The sequence below is a fragment of the Mustela lutreola genome, chromosome 8 (genome assembly GCF_030435805.1).
Source record: "Mustela lutreola isolate mMusLut2 chromosome 8, mMusLut2.pri, whole genome shotgun sequence".
NCBI lineage: Eukaryota > Metazoa > Chordata > Mammalia > Carnivora > Mustelidae > Mustela > Mustela lutreola.
Genome location: NC_081297.1, coordinates 64,635,884 through 64,651,702, shown reverse-complemented (window position 1 = coordinate 64,651,702; position 15,819 = coordinate 64,635,884). Strand labels below are relative to the sequence as shown.

General features: G+C 38.0%; 2 protein-coding genes across 3 annotated transcripts in view; one reads left to right on the top strand and one right to left on the bottom strand.

Moving 5' to 3' along the window:
• LARP4 (La ribonucleoprotein 4) overlaps positions 1–15,819 on the top strand; it is a 211,034-nt gene that overhangs the window by 40,847 nt on the left and 154,368 nt on the right. The window lies entirely within an intron of this gene.
• FAM186A (family with sequence similarity 186 member A) overlaps positions 8,907–15,819 on the bottom strand; it is a 77,238-nt gene continuing 70,325 nt past the window's right edge. For both annotated transcript variants that reach the window (XM_059185363.1, XM_059185364.1), the window contains one exon: positions 8,907–8,987. In XM_059185363.1, coding sequence (XP_059041346.1) covers positions 8,966–8,987 — 22 coding nt within the window. In that variant the 3' untranslated portion in view covers positions 8,907–8,965. The remainder of the gene's footprint in view (positions 8,988–15,819) is intronic.

The following is a 15,819-nucleotide window of genomic DNA, read 5'->3' as shown; positions in this document are numbered from 1 at the left end:
TTTTCCTACATTTTCTTCCATTAGTTTGATAGTTTTATTTTTTTATTAATCTCTTCAACCCACCTGAAGTTCTCCTTTGTATTCAGTGTTAAGGTAGGGATCTAAGTTAATTTTTCTTCATATATCAACATAATTTCTAACCAATCTGTTCTTTCCTCATAAAGATAACTTTGCCACATTTGTGATGCTACCTTTAACATATGTCAAGTTCTGTGTATGATGGGTCTATTTGTGGGCTTTCTTTTTGTTCCATTTGTTGATTTGTCCTCATGTCTGTATCTTTCTTCTGCTGCTGTTGTTGTTTTTTTTAATCTCTGTAGTGTGCCAGCTCTTAATAGTTGTAGTATTAGTCCCCTTTTCATCTTCTTCTTTCAAAATTGATTCATCTTTTCATGAGCTACTATTCCATATACATTTTAGAATAAGTTTCTCGAGTTTCTAAAAAAAGTTCCTGCTAACATTTTAAAATAAGATTTGAACATATAGATTAACTTTTGAAGAACTGACATCTTTACTAAGCTAAGTTATCTTATCTAAGACCATGCTTTATCTGTTTTTTCAGATCTTTTATGTCTTATTAGAGTTTAAAATTTTTCGGGGTAAAGATGTTATGCCATATTTGTAAATTAATTGTTAAATATCTTACAATTTTTGGTGTTAGTGTGCATGGGATTGCTTCTGGTTCATTATTGCTAATATAGAGATTAATATTCCTGTTTTCTGAAGACATTATAAATATAAATGTGTAATCTTGTTAAGTGCTTTATATTGCAACTCTTGGAAAGTCTATGTGATTTTTGTCCTTTAATCCATAAATATAGTCAATAACATTTATAGTTTTCTCATGTGAAACCATTCTTGTGTTCCTGGCAGAACACCTTGGCTGTTGAATTTGGTTGGATAATATTTCTTTGCATCTATTTCTTAAAATCTGTTTTCATCAGTGACATAGATTATGATTCTCTCTTCTTGTACTATCTGATTTGGAATAAATCATTAGGCAGCTTTTTCTCTTTTCCTGTTTTCTAATAATTTAATTGATAAAGGGATTATCTGTCCCTTGAAAGGTTGGTGAAACTCACTGTAAAACCACCTAAGCCTAAGGCTTTTTTTCTGGGGGAAAGGGCTTTAATTGCTATTCAGTTTATTTGTAGATATTTGGTCTGTTCGTATTTAAATTTCTTCTGCCAATTTTGGAATTTTATAATTTTCCAAAAATCATCTATTTCATCTAAGTTATTTAGTGTGTTAGCTTGTAATCGACCATCATATTCTTTTCTTCTTTTTTAAAGGATTTTATTTATTTATTTGAGAGAGAGAGCAAGAGCATGGAGAGGGGCAGAAGGAGAAAGAGAAGCAGGCTCTCCACTGAGCAGGGAGCCTGATATGGGGCACTATCCCAAGACCCCAAGATCATAACCTGAGCTGAAGGCAAATGCTTAACCAACTGAGCCACCCAGGTATCCTATCATACTCTTTTCTATCTCTGTTGTTTCTGTAGCTAGTTCTCATGATTTCATTATGTGATTTGATTATTTGAATCTTCTTTTTTCTAATTAGCTCATTAGAGAATTATCCATCTTATTCATCTTTATAAGATGACAAAAATCATTCCCAATATAGCTTAAATTAACAATAAATATTAATCAGTTAACTCTATCAATGAGAAGGCAGAAACTCAGGTTGAATCTCAGATTAGATTTCAAAATTAAGGTCTAGGAATATATTGTCTATAAGAGACACACTTAAAAGGAAAAACTGTGGACAAGTTAAAAGAGATTTAAGTAGGTCTTCCAGGCTAATATGAACAGAAACACCAAAAACAAACAAAGTGAAACATGGAAATAAAAACAGGTAACTATATTATATAAGCTAAATCGAAGCTACAAATTCAAGGCAAAAGTATCATCATAGGCAAAGCATAACAGGGCTAGTGCTATCAGGAGCTCAGCTAAGTAGAAATATCCAGTGATAGTTGTGTATATAGGACTAATACTCAGGGGCAAAGTTTGGAGAAAAGCGGATGCTGCGATATGTATTTGGAATCATCAGCATATATATGGTATTTAAAGCCATAAGACTGAGTGAGACCATTAAGGGTGTATAGACGGGACAAGAGATCCAAGAAGTAAACTGAATTCCTCCAACATTTTTGGGCAGGGAGATGAAAAAGAACCAGCAAAAAAGATATAGAGGTGGCCAGAAAGTTAGGAGGCAAACCAGGAGAGTATAATGTCCTGGAACCCATGTGAAACAATTATTTCAAAGAAACAGAGTGAATGATATTTTCAAAGGTTAGCTGATATACAAAACTGAACATTGGATTTAACAGTATGGAGACTGTTGGTGACCTTGCCAGGACCAAGTTTGATGATGGAGTAACAAAGTAATCAAGACCTGATTAGAGTAGGTTCAGGAGAGGAGAGAAATTAGAGACAGTTAATACCATTTTTATTTATTTATTTATTTATTTATTTTGTATTTTTTATAAACATATATTTTTATCCCCAGGGGTACAGGTCCGTGAATCGCCAGGTCCACACACCCCACAGCACTCACCAAAGCACACCCCCCACAATGTCCATAACCCCACCGCCCTTCTCCCAAGCCCCCTCCCCCCCAACAACCCTCAGTTTGTTTTGTGAGATTAAGAGTCATTTATGGTTTGTCTCCCTCCCAATCCCATCTTGTTTCATTTATTCTTCTCCTACCCACTTAAGCCCCCATGTTGCATCACCACTTCCTCATATCAGGGAGATCATATGATAGTTGTCTTTCTCTGCTTGACTTATTTCACTAAGCATGATACGCTCTAGTTCCATCCATGTTGTCGCAAATGGCAACATTTCATTTCTTTTGATGGCTGCATAGTATTCCATTGTGTATATATACCACATCTTCTTTATCCATTCATCTGCTGATGAACATCTAGGTTCTTTCCATTGTGGACATTGCTGCTATAAACATTTGGGTGCATGTGCCCCTTCGGATCACTATGTTTGTATCTTTAGGGTAAATACCCAGTAGTGCAATAAATGGTGTTGGGAAAATTGGACAGCCACATGCAGAAAAATGAAATTGGACCATTTCCTTACACCACACACAAAAATAGACTCAAAATGGATGAAGGACCTCAATGTGAGAAAGGAATCCATCAAAATCCTTGAGGAGAACACAGGCAGCAACCTCTTCGACCTCAGCCGCAGCAACATCTTCCTAGGAACATCGCCAAAGGCAAGGGAAGCAAGGGCAAAAATGAACTATTGGGATTTCATCAAGATCAAAAGCTTTTGCACAACAAAGGAAACAGTTAACAAAATCAAAAGACAACTGACAGAATGGGAGAAGATATTTGCAGAGGACATATCAGATAAAGGACTAGTGTCCAAAATCTATAAAGAACTTAGCAAACTCGACACCCAAAGAACAAATAATACAATCAAGAAATGGGCAGAGGACATGAACAGACATTTCTGCAAAGAAGACATCCAGATGGCCAACAGACACATGAAAAAGTGCTCCATATCACTCAGCATCAGGGAAATACAAATCAAAACTACAATGAGATATCACCTCACACCAGTCAGAATGGCTAAAATCAACAAGTCAGGAAATGACAGATGCTGGCGAGGATGCGGAGAAAGGGGAACCCTCCTACACTGTTGGTGGGAATGCAAGCTGGTGCAACCACTCTAGAAAACAGCATGGAGGTTCCTCAGAATGTTGAAAATAGAACTGCCCTATGACCCAGCAATTGCACTACTGGGTATTTACCCTAAAGATACAAACATAGTTAACACCATTTTTAAAAGGAATTTTGGTATGAATGGAAGGGGGAGAAGTGGAGCAGTAAGTGGTGGAGGAAGTGGGCCTAAGAGAATTGTTTGCTCGTGTTTTTTTCAAAGTTGAGAAAAATAACATCATGTTAGAGAGTGAAAAAATGATGACACAGAGCGAGATGGGAGAATTACTGAAGCAATGTTCTTGAATAGAAGAGAAGAGAGAGGATCTAGTGTTCAAGGGAGGGCTAGCATTAGATAGGAATCAGACACTTTATCCACAGGTAACAACATATATGGGTACAAAAGCAGATAATTAAGGAGATGTGGTGGTAAAAGTATTTGGAGTTAATAATGATTGCTTCCATTTTCTCAGTGTAATAAGTTACTTAGTCATCAGCCAAGAAAGAAGATTAAAGAGAAGGCCTGAGAAATTTGAGGAGATAGGAGAAAATATAAAATTGCTGTCTCGGGAAGTCAGAGTAAATGGATTAGGGAAATACAGTATGTTCACCAAGCAGCATTATGGGGCCAGTTGAGCTCAATGATTATTTAATGTAATACTAGTCAGCAAGTTTTAATGTTTTTCTGAAGATACATTCAGCTTCCAGGGTACAGGAAGGGAGTAGGCTGAGAAAATTTGGTTTAAGCTGGGCTGTGGACAACCAGGGAGTAAGGAGCAAGTGAGTCTGAGTTGAGAGCATATGCAAAGGACTGATTATAATTGCCTATCATGGAATTTAAAGTAGATTACAAAGGAATTGAGGACATGAAAGGGTAAGGGATGCTATGAAGATGGTAGAATCAATGAAGTAAAAGATCTCTGTGGAGATCAAAGGATTGGTAGAGTAAGGGTACTAGCTCGGGTGAGCTGTAGAGAGGTGATGTTTGGAGAATGAGTCATTTGAAGCAGTATTATGGAATGGTTGCAGGGTTTGTTTTGTTTTGGTTTGGTTTTTGCAATGAAAAGGTCAAGGGTATGATTAAATGGCTAGAGGATGAAGTCACCGAGGGAGAACAGATCAAAACATTACAAGACCAGGTGTTGGAAAGAACTAAATAGTATTAAAATTGCTGGGGATTATGACAGAAATACTGGATAGCATGGCAGTGAGAAAGGAGGAAGTAAAGGACTGCAGCAGAGAAGGCAGTGGGTGGTAGATAGTGTAATGACAGGAGACTTAAGGTTGAGTATTATTAGAGAGGAGAGAAGAATGATCTAGAAGTAGCATTGAGGAGTGAGGAAGACCTGCACCTCATTTCCAGGCCAACTGATGGTGGGGGGCGGGTGGTATAGGAGTTAAAATAGACATGATTTTTAGGGACATCCACCTGGGTGGTTCAGTCGGTTTAGCATCTGAATCTTGATTTCCAGTCAGGTCATGATCTCAGGGTTGTGAGATCAAGCCCTGCGTTGGGTATGGAGTCTGCTTAAGATTCTCTTTCTTCTTCTCCCTCCGCCCCTCCCCAAGCTCTAAAAACAGACATCATTTTAGAGGGGTACAGGGAGAGCCAGGGGTCAGGCCCTATTTTGAATATTTTGAAGTTAAATTGTAATAAGCATCTGTGTTAATATAGATGTATTATATTTTCTGTATATTACATGTTCTTTATCTATAGTTTTCCTTTGCCCTTAATGATGCTTTTTGCTTTGAATTCTATTTTTGATCTGATATTAGAAATCTGCTTGGCTTTCTTTTGGTTCATAGCTGCCTTTTTCCATCTTTTTGTTTTAATTTGTCCAGTGTTTCTTTTCAGTGTGTCTCATGTAGACATTATACTGCTAGATTTTGTTTTTTTAATTCAATCTAAGAATTTTATCTTTTCTTTGCTGAGTTTAACTAATATATTAAATTACTTCTATGTTAGAAGTATTTAAGTTTTCTCTCTTTTTTTTCTTTTGTTTCTTGCTCATTTCCTTGGATAAATCAATTTTATCTATGGATTTGAAAGGTGTGCATTTTATATTTGTTCTTTATTGGTTATCCCTAATCTGTTAAGGGATTTACTTGTATTTTTCCCCTAATTTATGAAATTTATCAATACCTATCTGTATCTTCCCCCTTAGTAGGATAAATACTTTAACACATGCACTCTTCCCTATCTCTGGATATTGCATTCTGTGCCCTAATTTGTTAAATCTGGGGTGTGTATGTATGTGTATAAAATGCCTTATTTTTTAAGATTTTATTTATTTGAGAGAGAGTGAGCACATGGGCAGGGGAGAGGAGGGACAGAGGGAGAGGAAGACTGCCCAAAGAGCAGGGAGCCTGATGTGGGGCCTACTCAGTCACCCAAGTGCCCCTAAAATGCCTTTAAAAAAAAAAAAAAAAGGTTTGTTTATTTACTTATTTATTATTTATGTGAGAGAGAGAGAGAGAACCAGCAGGAAGATGGGCAGAGGATGAGGGAGTGGGCAAGTTCCAAACCAACTCCCCACTAAGGGTAGAGCCTGATGTGGGGCTCAATCCCAGAACCCTGAGATCATGACCTGAGCCAAAATCAAGAGTCAGCAGCCTAACCGACTGAGCCACCCAGGAGATCCATGATTTTTTTTTATTGTTTTTTTTAAGATTTATTCATCCATTCCAGAGAGAGAAAGAACACAAGTCAGGGGAGGAGCAGAGAGAAAGGGGGAGAGAGAATCTCAAGCAGACCCCCTGCTGAGCATGGAGCCCAATGTGGGGCTCAATCCCATAACCCCAAAATCACAAATGAGCTGAAAACAAGGGTCCAACGTTCAACTGTCTGAGCCACCCAGACACCCTGTACAATGCTTTTTGTAGACAATAAACTTCAGAAGGTTATTTTCTCATTCTTACTATCTTGTATTTTATAGCATTTCCTAAAATTTTTGTTTGATATCTTCTTTCCTCCAGGAATATTTTCATAGGGTCTTTATGATAATCTGCTGAGACCTTAAAGGTCTGAGAATGTATTTCTTGTACCCTCACATTTAATTGATAACTTAGCTGAATATTAAATTTTGGAGTCAGAGTTTCTGTTTTTAGGGGTACCTGGGTGGCTCAGTTGCTTAAGTGTCTGCTTTTGGCTCAGGTCATGAGGCAAGAGTCCTGGGATCAAATCCTGAATTGGACTTCTTGCTCAGCAGGTAGCCTGCTTCTCCCTCTGCCTGCCACTCCCCAAGCTTGTGCTCTCAGTCTCTCTCTCTCTTTCACACAAATACATAAATAAAATCTTTTTTTAAAAGTTTCTGGTTTTGATATTTTGGAAATATTTCTTCATTGCTTTCCTGCTCCTAATGTTGCTCTTGAGAAGTCTGGCACCATTCTGATTCATTTTATTTATTGGTGAGCTGCTCTTCTTAGAAAGGTTTTAGAATTTTCTCTTTGTCTTTGGAGTTCTTAAATTTCATTAAAATATCAGTAAGTATTCATTTTCCCATATCAACCCTATTTATCACCCTGTATACGCTTTCAGTATCAATATTTCTTTGGAAGTCCTTACTTTTTTTCATGTATGCTCTTCCCTCCATTTACTTTTTTCTCTCCTGTTAGCACTCCTAATATATAAATGCTGATATTTCTATGTCTAGCCTCCATATTTCTTAATTTTTATATTTTTCATCACTAATCCCTTCTTGATGTCTTCTAGAAACATTTCTTGACCCGATCGTGGGCTATGTCTATTTTGCTGTTTATATCTTCTAATGAGTTTATTTCAACTGTGTTTTGAATATTCAGTAATCCTACTTGTTTCTTTATAATTGTTTCGGCTTCATTATCAGTATCCTTTTTAGGGACATTTAGTTGGCATGTATTCTATTAATTCTTGTCATCTAGAGTAGGCTATTTAGCTTATCGCCTTTCTAATTTTCTAGTTATTTTTCCCTGTGAGATCATTTTCTCTCATGGGTATCAATTATCGGTCGTCTTGGTAGGTAATGAATGAAGTGGGTGGGAAGAATCAAAACCCAAGCCTTAGTTGTGCCACCCCTGGTGAGCAGGGTTCAAATCCTCATTTTCATCAGGAGGCTTTGCCCTTTAGCGAATCTATCTGTATCTTACCCTAGGCCTTTTGTTTTCTAAGAATGTATTGTCTAGTCCAGATGAAAAGAAGGTCTGTGGGTTGCGGGAGGTAGGAGGAAACACTTTGATGCTTATTGGTTAAGTCAACATTTACTTTGCTTGTTTTACTCTACACCCAAATAGTGTTCTGCTGTGAATCTGCTTTCCAGCATTGGGGTAGGGCTGAAAGGGAAAACAGTGATCTGAGTCTGGGCAATGTTGAGGGGGGTAGGAAAGAGTCCAGCTTGGGGTGGCTCAGTCGTTAAGCGTCTGCCTTCAGCTCAGGTCATGATCCCAGGATCCTGGGATTGAGCTCTGCATCGGGATCCCTGCTCAGCAGGAAGCCTGCTTCTCCCTCTCCTGCTTTCTTTGCTTGTATTCCCTCTCTCGCTGTCTCTTTCTCTGTCAATGACTAAATAAAATCTTTAAAAAAAAATTTTTTTTTTAATAAAAGAGCCCAATCAAAATTTCTTTGCAAATTCACTCCCCATGTTTGGAGCCTGGCTTTCCTCTGTACAAGGCTACTATTTCCCTTCTTTACCAAATCACAGACACCTTCTGACCCTCCAGGGGTTTCTGCTGGTTTGTCTTTCTTTCTTTCTTTCTTTTTTTTTAAATGTCCATTCATTTCTTACTTCTGAGGCATCTTTGGGTTTAGGTTCTGGGAGGTAGACTGTGCCACTTTGCCATCATGTCAGTGGCCATATAATGTCCCTTTAATGAGGGCCTACCACAGTGTTTGTTGAAGTTTTGTGTTTCTAGTAATCTAGAGCAAAGGATTTTCTTTCTTGAGTGGTCATATTAATAGTTTGGAAATGAAGAACCTAAAGAACAATAGGCGAATGTAAGAGCACAAAATGGGCAAAGCAGTGGAAGTGCCTGGGTGACTCAGTTGGTCAAGCCTCTGGCTTCTGACTTCAGTGGGGGTGATGGTCTTGGGGTCTTGGGATTGAGCCCTGCATCAGACTCCCTGCTCAGCGGTGAGTCTTCCTCTTCCTTTGACTCTCTTCCTGTTCCTGCTCTCTCTTTCTCTCTCAAATAAATAAATAAAATATAAAAATAAAAAAAGAATAGGCAAATCAATGCATATACATGAAAGAGCAAAGTAGGAATTTTACTGCAGCACTGGAATTTACTTGCTTGTGTTTAATTTTACAGTCACTTGGGAATCTTCTTAAACCTGGAAATAAGACAAGAAAATTAATCTTATTACAAATTGATCTTAAATACATTTGTATTTAATCATCATATAGATGATTCATAGGGAAAATAAGAGTGCTTCCAGAACTCACAAAGTTAAACTAGTAAAATTGGTACGTGATCCCTATTTATAAAAGTCACATTAACAGGAGAGAATGTTTCCCAGGAAGAGCAGAGCTTGGCAATAGTTTATTATTTGTTAACCAGTCCTCTTATATGTTAGAGCATGACCAAATATTGACAATGGTTATTTCTGGGCATGGAAATAACCATGTATTCTCTGTATTTTTCAAATTTTCTATGATTAATGTGCCTTACTTTTGTAATTGGAAAAAAACAAATATTATTTTAGTGGAATTTTCATGGGGAATCCCCTTATAGGTATACAAACTTATGCAAGGATATTTGCTGCAGCATTGTTTGTAATGTTGAAAAATATAAAACTTCTGTCAGTAGGACAGTTCAATAAATTGTGATAGAACCATTGAATGAATATCAAGCAATCAATAAGAATGATGATGTAAGTCTATAGTATCATAGAAAAAATTTAAAGATATACTGTCAAGTGAACCCCTTAAGCAGGTTAAAAAACATGTTCAATAGGAGCACATTTTTTGCAACCAAAAAGCAAGTGCACAGAAATCATTTGAAAAATATATGCAAGAAGTTGCTGCTCCATCCTAACAACATGTAAAAAGTTGAACAAACTGAAAACTAGCAACTCTTCTTGGATCCTTCAGAGAAGTGAGGCCACAGGACAAACCAATGCCCCCAAAGTGGAAAGACAGGAAATACAGAGAATCACAACTTACTGGAGTAAAAATCCATGAGCAGACACTTCTGCAGGAATGAGTGCCTGGTAGAAAACTTACACTTTTTTCTTTTTAAGATTTTATTTATTTATTTGAGAGAGAAGACAACCAGGGGAGAGAAGGAGCAGGAGGTTCCCCGCTGAGCAGGGAGCTTAGTAGGGGGCTCAATCCCAGGACTCTTGGGTCATGACCTGAGTCGAACCAACTGAGCCACCCAGGAGCCCTGAAAACTTAAGCTTTAATTGATGAATTGCAGGAGGCTCAGTATGGATGAGAGAGTATCAGACTCCAGAGGCCCCAGTCAAAGAGATCTCTAGAATCTACCAGGTCCTCACAGTGAAGATTGGAGAAAAATTCCCTCATGTTTCTCTCAGGAGAAGGGGGGAAAGTAACCATTTTGAAAAGTACCAAAGCATACCATTCTTCTTAAATTCTGCCCTCAAGAGAAACTATTTTACCAAAACCTAACCTATGGGGTTTCGTTAGGGCCTAACTTATTTGGAGGAAGGTAAATACCTAACTCTAGTCTTCTATGTAAGAAAAGAGAAATACCGAATTCCAGCTCCCTCTAGCCATCCTTTGCCACCAAAGGTGGGAATAAGGGATCTTGAGAAGCACTGGTGAAGTTCACAGATCAGATGCATATGCTCTTCAAAGAACTGAGACCTAATCATAGGACTATACAGTGTTTCCCCTTCTCCTGTACCTTACACCACACCATTAAAGGCTAATTTGCCAGAGTTCCTTTCACCTAGTATGTCACGTCTGGATTTTAACAAAAATTACCAGCATACTAAAAGGCAGAAAACATAGTTTGAGGAGACTGCATAAGCTTTGGACCAGAGTCAGATATGGTAGGGATGTTGGAATTATCATGCTGGAAATTTAAAATGACTATGATTAATAGGCTTAGGACTTTGATGGAAAAAATATATAGGAACAGATAGATAATGTAAGCAGAGAGATGGATATTCTAAAAAGCAAGCAAAAAGAAATAATAGAGATCAAAAACACTAAAAAATGAAGAATGCCTTTGATGGCCTCATTAGTAGGCTGGGTATGGCTGAGAAAAGAATTTCTGAGTTTGAGGATATGGTAATAAAAACTTCCAAAACTGAAAAGCAAAGAAGAAAAAAAAAAAAAGAACTGAAGAAAACAGACAACCAACATTTATAGGACAGCTGCAAAAGGTGTAACATATGTGTAATGGGAATAACAGAAGAAGAAAGAAAGGGACATATTTGTTTTATTTATTACTTTAGGATTTTATGTATTTGTCGAGAGAGAGAGAGCACAAGCAGGGGGAGCAGCAGGCAGAGAGAAAAGCAGACTCCCCGCTGAGCTAGGAGCCCAATTCCAGGACCCTGGGATCATGACCTGAGCCAAAGGCAGACACTTAACCAATTGAGTTACCCAGGTGCCCAAAAGGGGGACATATTTGAAGCAATAATGATGGAAAATTTCTTCAAATGAATGTCAGACACCAAACCACAGAACTAGACACTCATATAACACCAAGCAGGATAGATGCCCCCCCAAAACCACACTAAAACATACCATATTCAAGGTAAAGAGTCTTGAAAGGAATCAGAAGGAAAAAACACCTTACCTATAGAGGAGCAAAGATAGGAATTACATCCAGCTTCTCAGAAAGAACATAAGCAAGAGAGAGGAGCATATATAAAGAGTTGAAAGAAAAACTACCAACTCAGAATTCTGTGCCCTGCAAAAATTTTTAAATGAAGGAGAAATACAGACTTTTTCAGACAAATAAAAATTGAGGGAATTTATAGCCAGTAAATCTGCTTCGCACAAAGTGTTAAAAGTCGTTCTTCAGGGTCACCTGGGTGGCTCAGTGGGTTAAAGCCTCTGCCTTTGGCTCAGGTCATGATCCCAGGGTCCTGGGATGGAGCCTCACATCGGGTTCTCTACTCAGTGGGGAGCCTGCTTCCTCCTCTCCTTCTCTGCCTGCCTCTCTGCCTACTTGTGATCTGTCAAATAAATAAATAAAAATCGTAAAAAAAAAAAACATTCTTCAGAGAGAAGGGACATGATGTAAATCAGAAATTTGGCTCTATATAAAGATAGGAAGAACACTGGAAGGAATAAATAGAGATAAAATTTTATTTTTCTTAACTGGTCTAACCTAATAGTTGTTCAAAATAATAATAATAGCAACAATGTATTCAATGATGTATGCGTGCTTATGTACAGGTTAAATGGATGAAGAAATGATACAAGGGATAGAGTGGGGGCAGAATTAGGACTATTTTGTTATTATAAGGTACTTGCACTATCCATGAAGCAGTGTAGTGTTATTTGAAAATGGGTTTGTTATAAATATATAGTGCAAACTCTAGGGCATCAACTTTAAAAAATAATGAAAGAAGTATAAATGAAGAAAGGAGAGAAAATGGAATTATAAAATCTCAAAACTACAAAATGTAGAAAAATTGTGAAAGATAAAAGAACAAGGGCAGTAAATAGAAAAGAGTAGCAAATATGGTAGATATTAACCCAAATATATCAATAGTCACCTTAAATGTTTATGATCTAAATACACTAATTAAAAGATAATGATTATCAGAGTGGATCCAGAAACAAGACCCAAATATATGTTGTCTACAGGAAACTGACTTTAAATATAAAAAGGGGTGCCTGGGTGGCTCATTTGGTTGAGCATCTGACTTTCGGTTTTGGCTCAGGTCATGGTCTTGTGAGTTGTGGGATGGAGCCCCAAAGTGGGCTCAACATTCAGCTCAAAATTCAACATTTAGAGTCTGCTTAAAGATTCTCTCCTCTGCCCCACCCTCCCACTCATGTGCTTTCTCTCTCTCATAAATAAATAAAATCTTAAAAATAAATAAAGACACATAGATTAAATGGGTAGAAAAAATACCATGATAACACTAATCAAAGGAAAGTAGTAGTTATATTAATTTCAGACAGAGTAGACTTCAGAGCAGGGAAATTTATCAGGGATAAAGTAGGGCATCTAATAATAAAGGTGTCAATATGGGCGCCTGGGTGGCTCAGTGGGTTAAGCCGCTGCCTTCGGCTCAGGTCACGATCTCAGGGTCCTGGGATCAAGTCCCATATCGGGCTCTCTGCTCAGCAGGGAGCCTGCTTCCCTCTCTCTCTCTCTGCCTGCCTCTCTCTCCATCTACTTGTGATCTCTCTCTGTCAAATAAATAAAATCTTAAAAAATAAAGGTGTCAATACTCTAAGATGACATAATAATCCTTAATGGTTTGTCTAACAGAGCATCAAACTACAGGAGGCAAAAACTGGTAGAACTGCAAGGAGAAACAGGTGAATCCTCTGTTGTATCGGAGGCTATAACAGTCCTCTTTCAGAAATGGACTGATACAGCAGGCAGAAGACTGTTAAGGATATAGTTGAACTCAACAGCACCATCAGTCAACTGGGTATAATTGACATCTCTGGACTATTTTATCCAACAGTAGCAGGTTATGGGGCACCTGGGTGGCTCAGTCGGTTAAGCGTCTGCCTTCAGCTCAGATCATGATGCTGCAATCCCAGATCAAGTCCCAGATCGAGTCCCAAATCAGGCTCCCTGCTTAGCAGGGAGTCTACTTTTACTTCTTCCTCTCCCTCTGCCCCTTCCCTGCTCCTACTCTCCCTCTCTCTTCCTGTCTCTCTCTCCCAAGTGAATAAATAAAAAATCTTTAAAAAAAAAAATAGCAGGGCGCCTGGGTGGCTCAGTGGGTTAGGCCGCTGCCTTCAGCTCAGGTCATGATCTCAGGGTCCTGGGATCGAGTCCCGCATCGGGCTCTCTGCTCAGCGGGGAGCCTGCTTCCTCCTCTCTCTCCCTGTCAAATAAATAAATAAATCTTTAAAAAAAAAAAAAAAAAAAAAAAAATAGCAGATTACACATTCTTTTCAAGCTCACATGACTATAGGAAGCAGAATCCCTGACTAAGAATGGTTGTTAAGGCCATTTATTGCTCACTTAACGAAATCCCAGAGACAGGTGTACTCAGGGTTGTTCTAGTAACTAGATGTCATCAAGGGCACGGTTTTATTTATTTTCCTTCTCTGTATTCCTGGTTTATTGTCTTATCCTGTGGTTATCACCTTAGGATTACCAAAGATTGTAGTAGCTCCAAGCATCCCATCCAGGCAGGAAGAGAAATTTTAGTTCCATTCACCTCTGTTGGAAATAGGGAGAAGGGGAACTGAGCAGTAGGGGGAGGTATTGTTTATTTTAGTTTTGTTTTTAAGGTTTATTTTAGGAGATAAAGCAAATAAAGCAATATGCTATTGGCCCTGGATCTTTACATATATTTTTTTTTCCTTCTGCCTGCCATTTATGATCTCTTGAATCCTTCCCACAATTGTATCTCAGTACCTAGTTATAGTAACTGATACATAGTAAATAGTCAGTAAATATTTTTGTAAGGAAAGCAGGCATAGCAAAAGTAGAGTCAGTTTAAAACTCATCTCTCCAAAACATGTTGTCTAATATCAGGGAAAGTAAGTAATGCAGCAATCACAATATAGAATGGTAAATGCTAGGATACTCTTAATTACAAGATGCTGTGGGAACACATAGGAGGAGTTAGAGAAGACAGCTCAGAAAGAACAATTGTTTTAACTGAGATCTAAAGAATAGTAGAAATAACCGAACCCAAAGGGAAAGAAAGTCTCTTAGTTTGTACATTAACTTCCACAAAGTGAAACAAATATAATCCTTTTTGAGGGAGGAAGACCTTGAAGAAATTCTAGTGAGAAAAAAGGGGAGGATCACAAATAGTAATTGATCATATATTGCCCAATTTTACTAAAATTGGGCAATGTCTTAAAGCTGTATGGCTTGTTTCTGTTTTTAGTGAAAAAAAAAAAAAAAAGAAAGAAAATCCAAGACTTCAGTTCTCTTTCCTATAATGTTTTAATTTTTTTTTTTTTACTGTTGTAACCATCTGCTACTCTGAAAGTTTTCAGGTGTCTATCTAATCAAGTTAGAAACTCCTAATACATATTTTATATATAGTAGCACATGAAAGCAGAAGTTTTGACAAAGCGCAATGGACAGGTTGCCAAATTAAATACAGGATGCCTGGTTAGATTTAAACATTAGATAAACAAAAATAATTTTTTAGTGTAAGTATAAAATTGCATGGACCATACTTACCCTAAAACACTTGTGTGTTTTTTTTAATTTTATTTATTTGAGAGCATGCACGTGCATAAGTTGGGGGAGGGACAGAGGGACAAGCAGACTCTCTGCCAAGTGGAGACCCTCGCACGGGGCTTAATCCCAGGACCCTGAAATCATGACCGGAGCTGAAATTAGACACTTAACCAACTGAGCCACTTAGGTGCCCCTAAATCATTTTTGTTTATTTGCAATTCAGATTTACCTAGATATCCTATATTTTTATTTGCTAAATCTGGAAAGCCTAACAATAGATACGAGATTTCATAGAGGAATGCTAAACCAGGATTTACAAAGTAATTGACTCTTACTAACTCACTCTCAGTATGAAATGGTCAAGGAGAAGAGGATTTTGAGAGCACTCCTAACCTTTCTCCACTCTAAGAACTTATCACAGGCCCCCACATTTTGGAGGCCCATAGAATGGGGCCTGGTTCAATCTATGAAAAAAGGTTGAGGCTATGATTGATTGGCTAGATGCACTAATAGTAGAAGCAAAGAAGAAGCTGCTGCTGCACTGGGATAAGCCTTCGGCCTCAGAGTTTACCTGGACAAAGTAAGCTCCACTGTTTCCTATAGACTAGGCATGGGTCATATATATATACACCTAACCAAGAAAGATGGCATAGAGTTGTCATGGATTCTGTCCAGAAGGGCTGCATAAATATGCAAACACATCTGAGTATAGAAAAGCTGGAGGTATCACAAATGTCAACAACCAGTTAGAACAGAAATATATATTTGAGAGAAAGTGTGCAGCTGGGGCGAGGAGCAGAGGGAAGGGAGAAAGAATGTCCAGCAGACTCTGCACTGAGCATAGA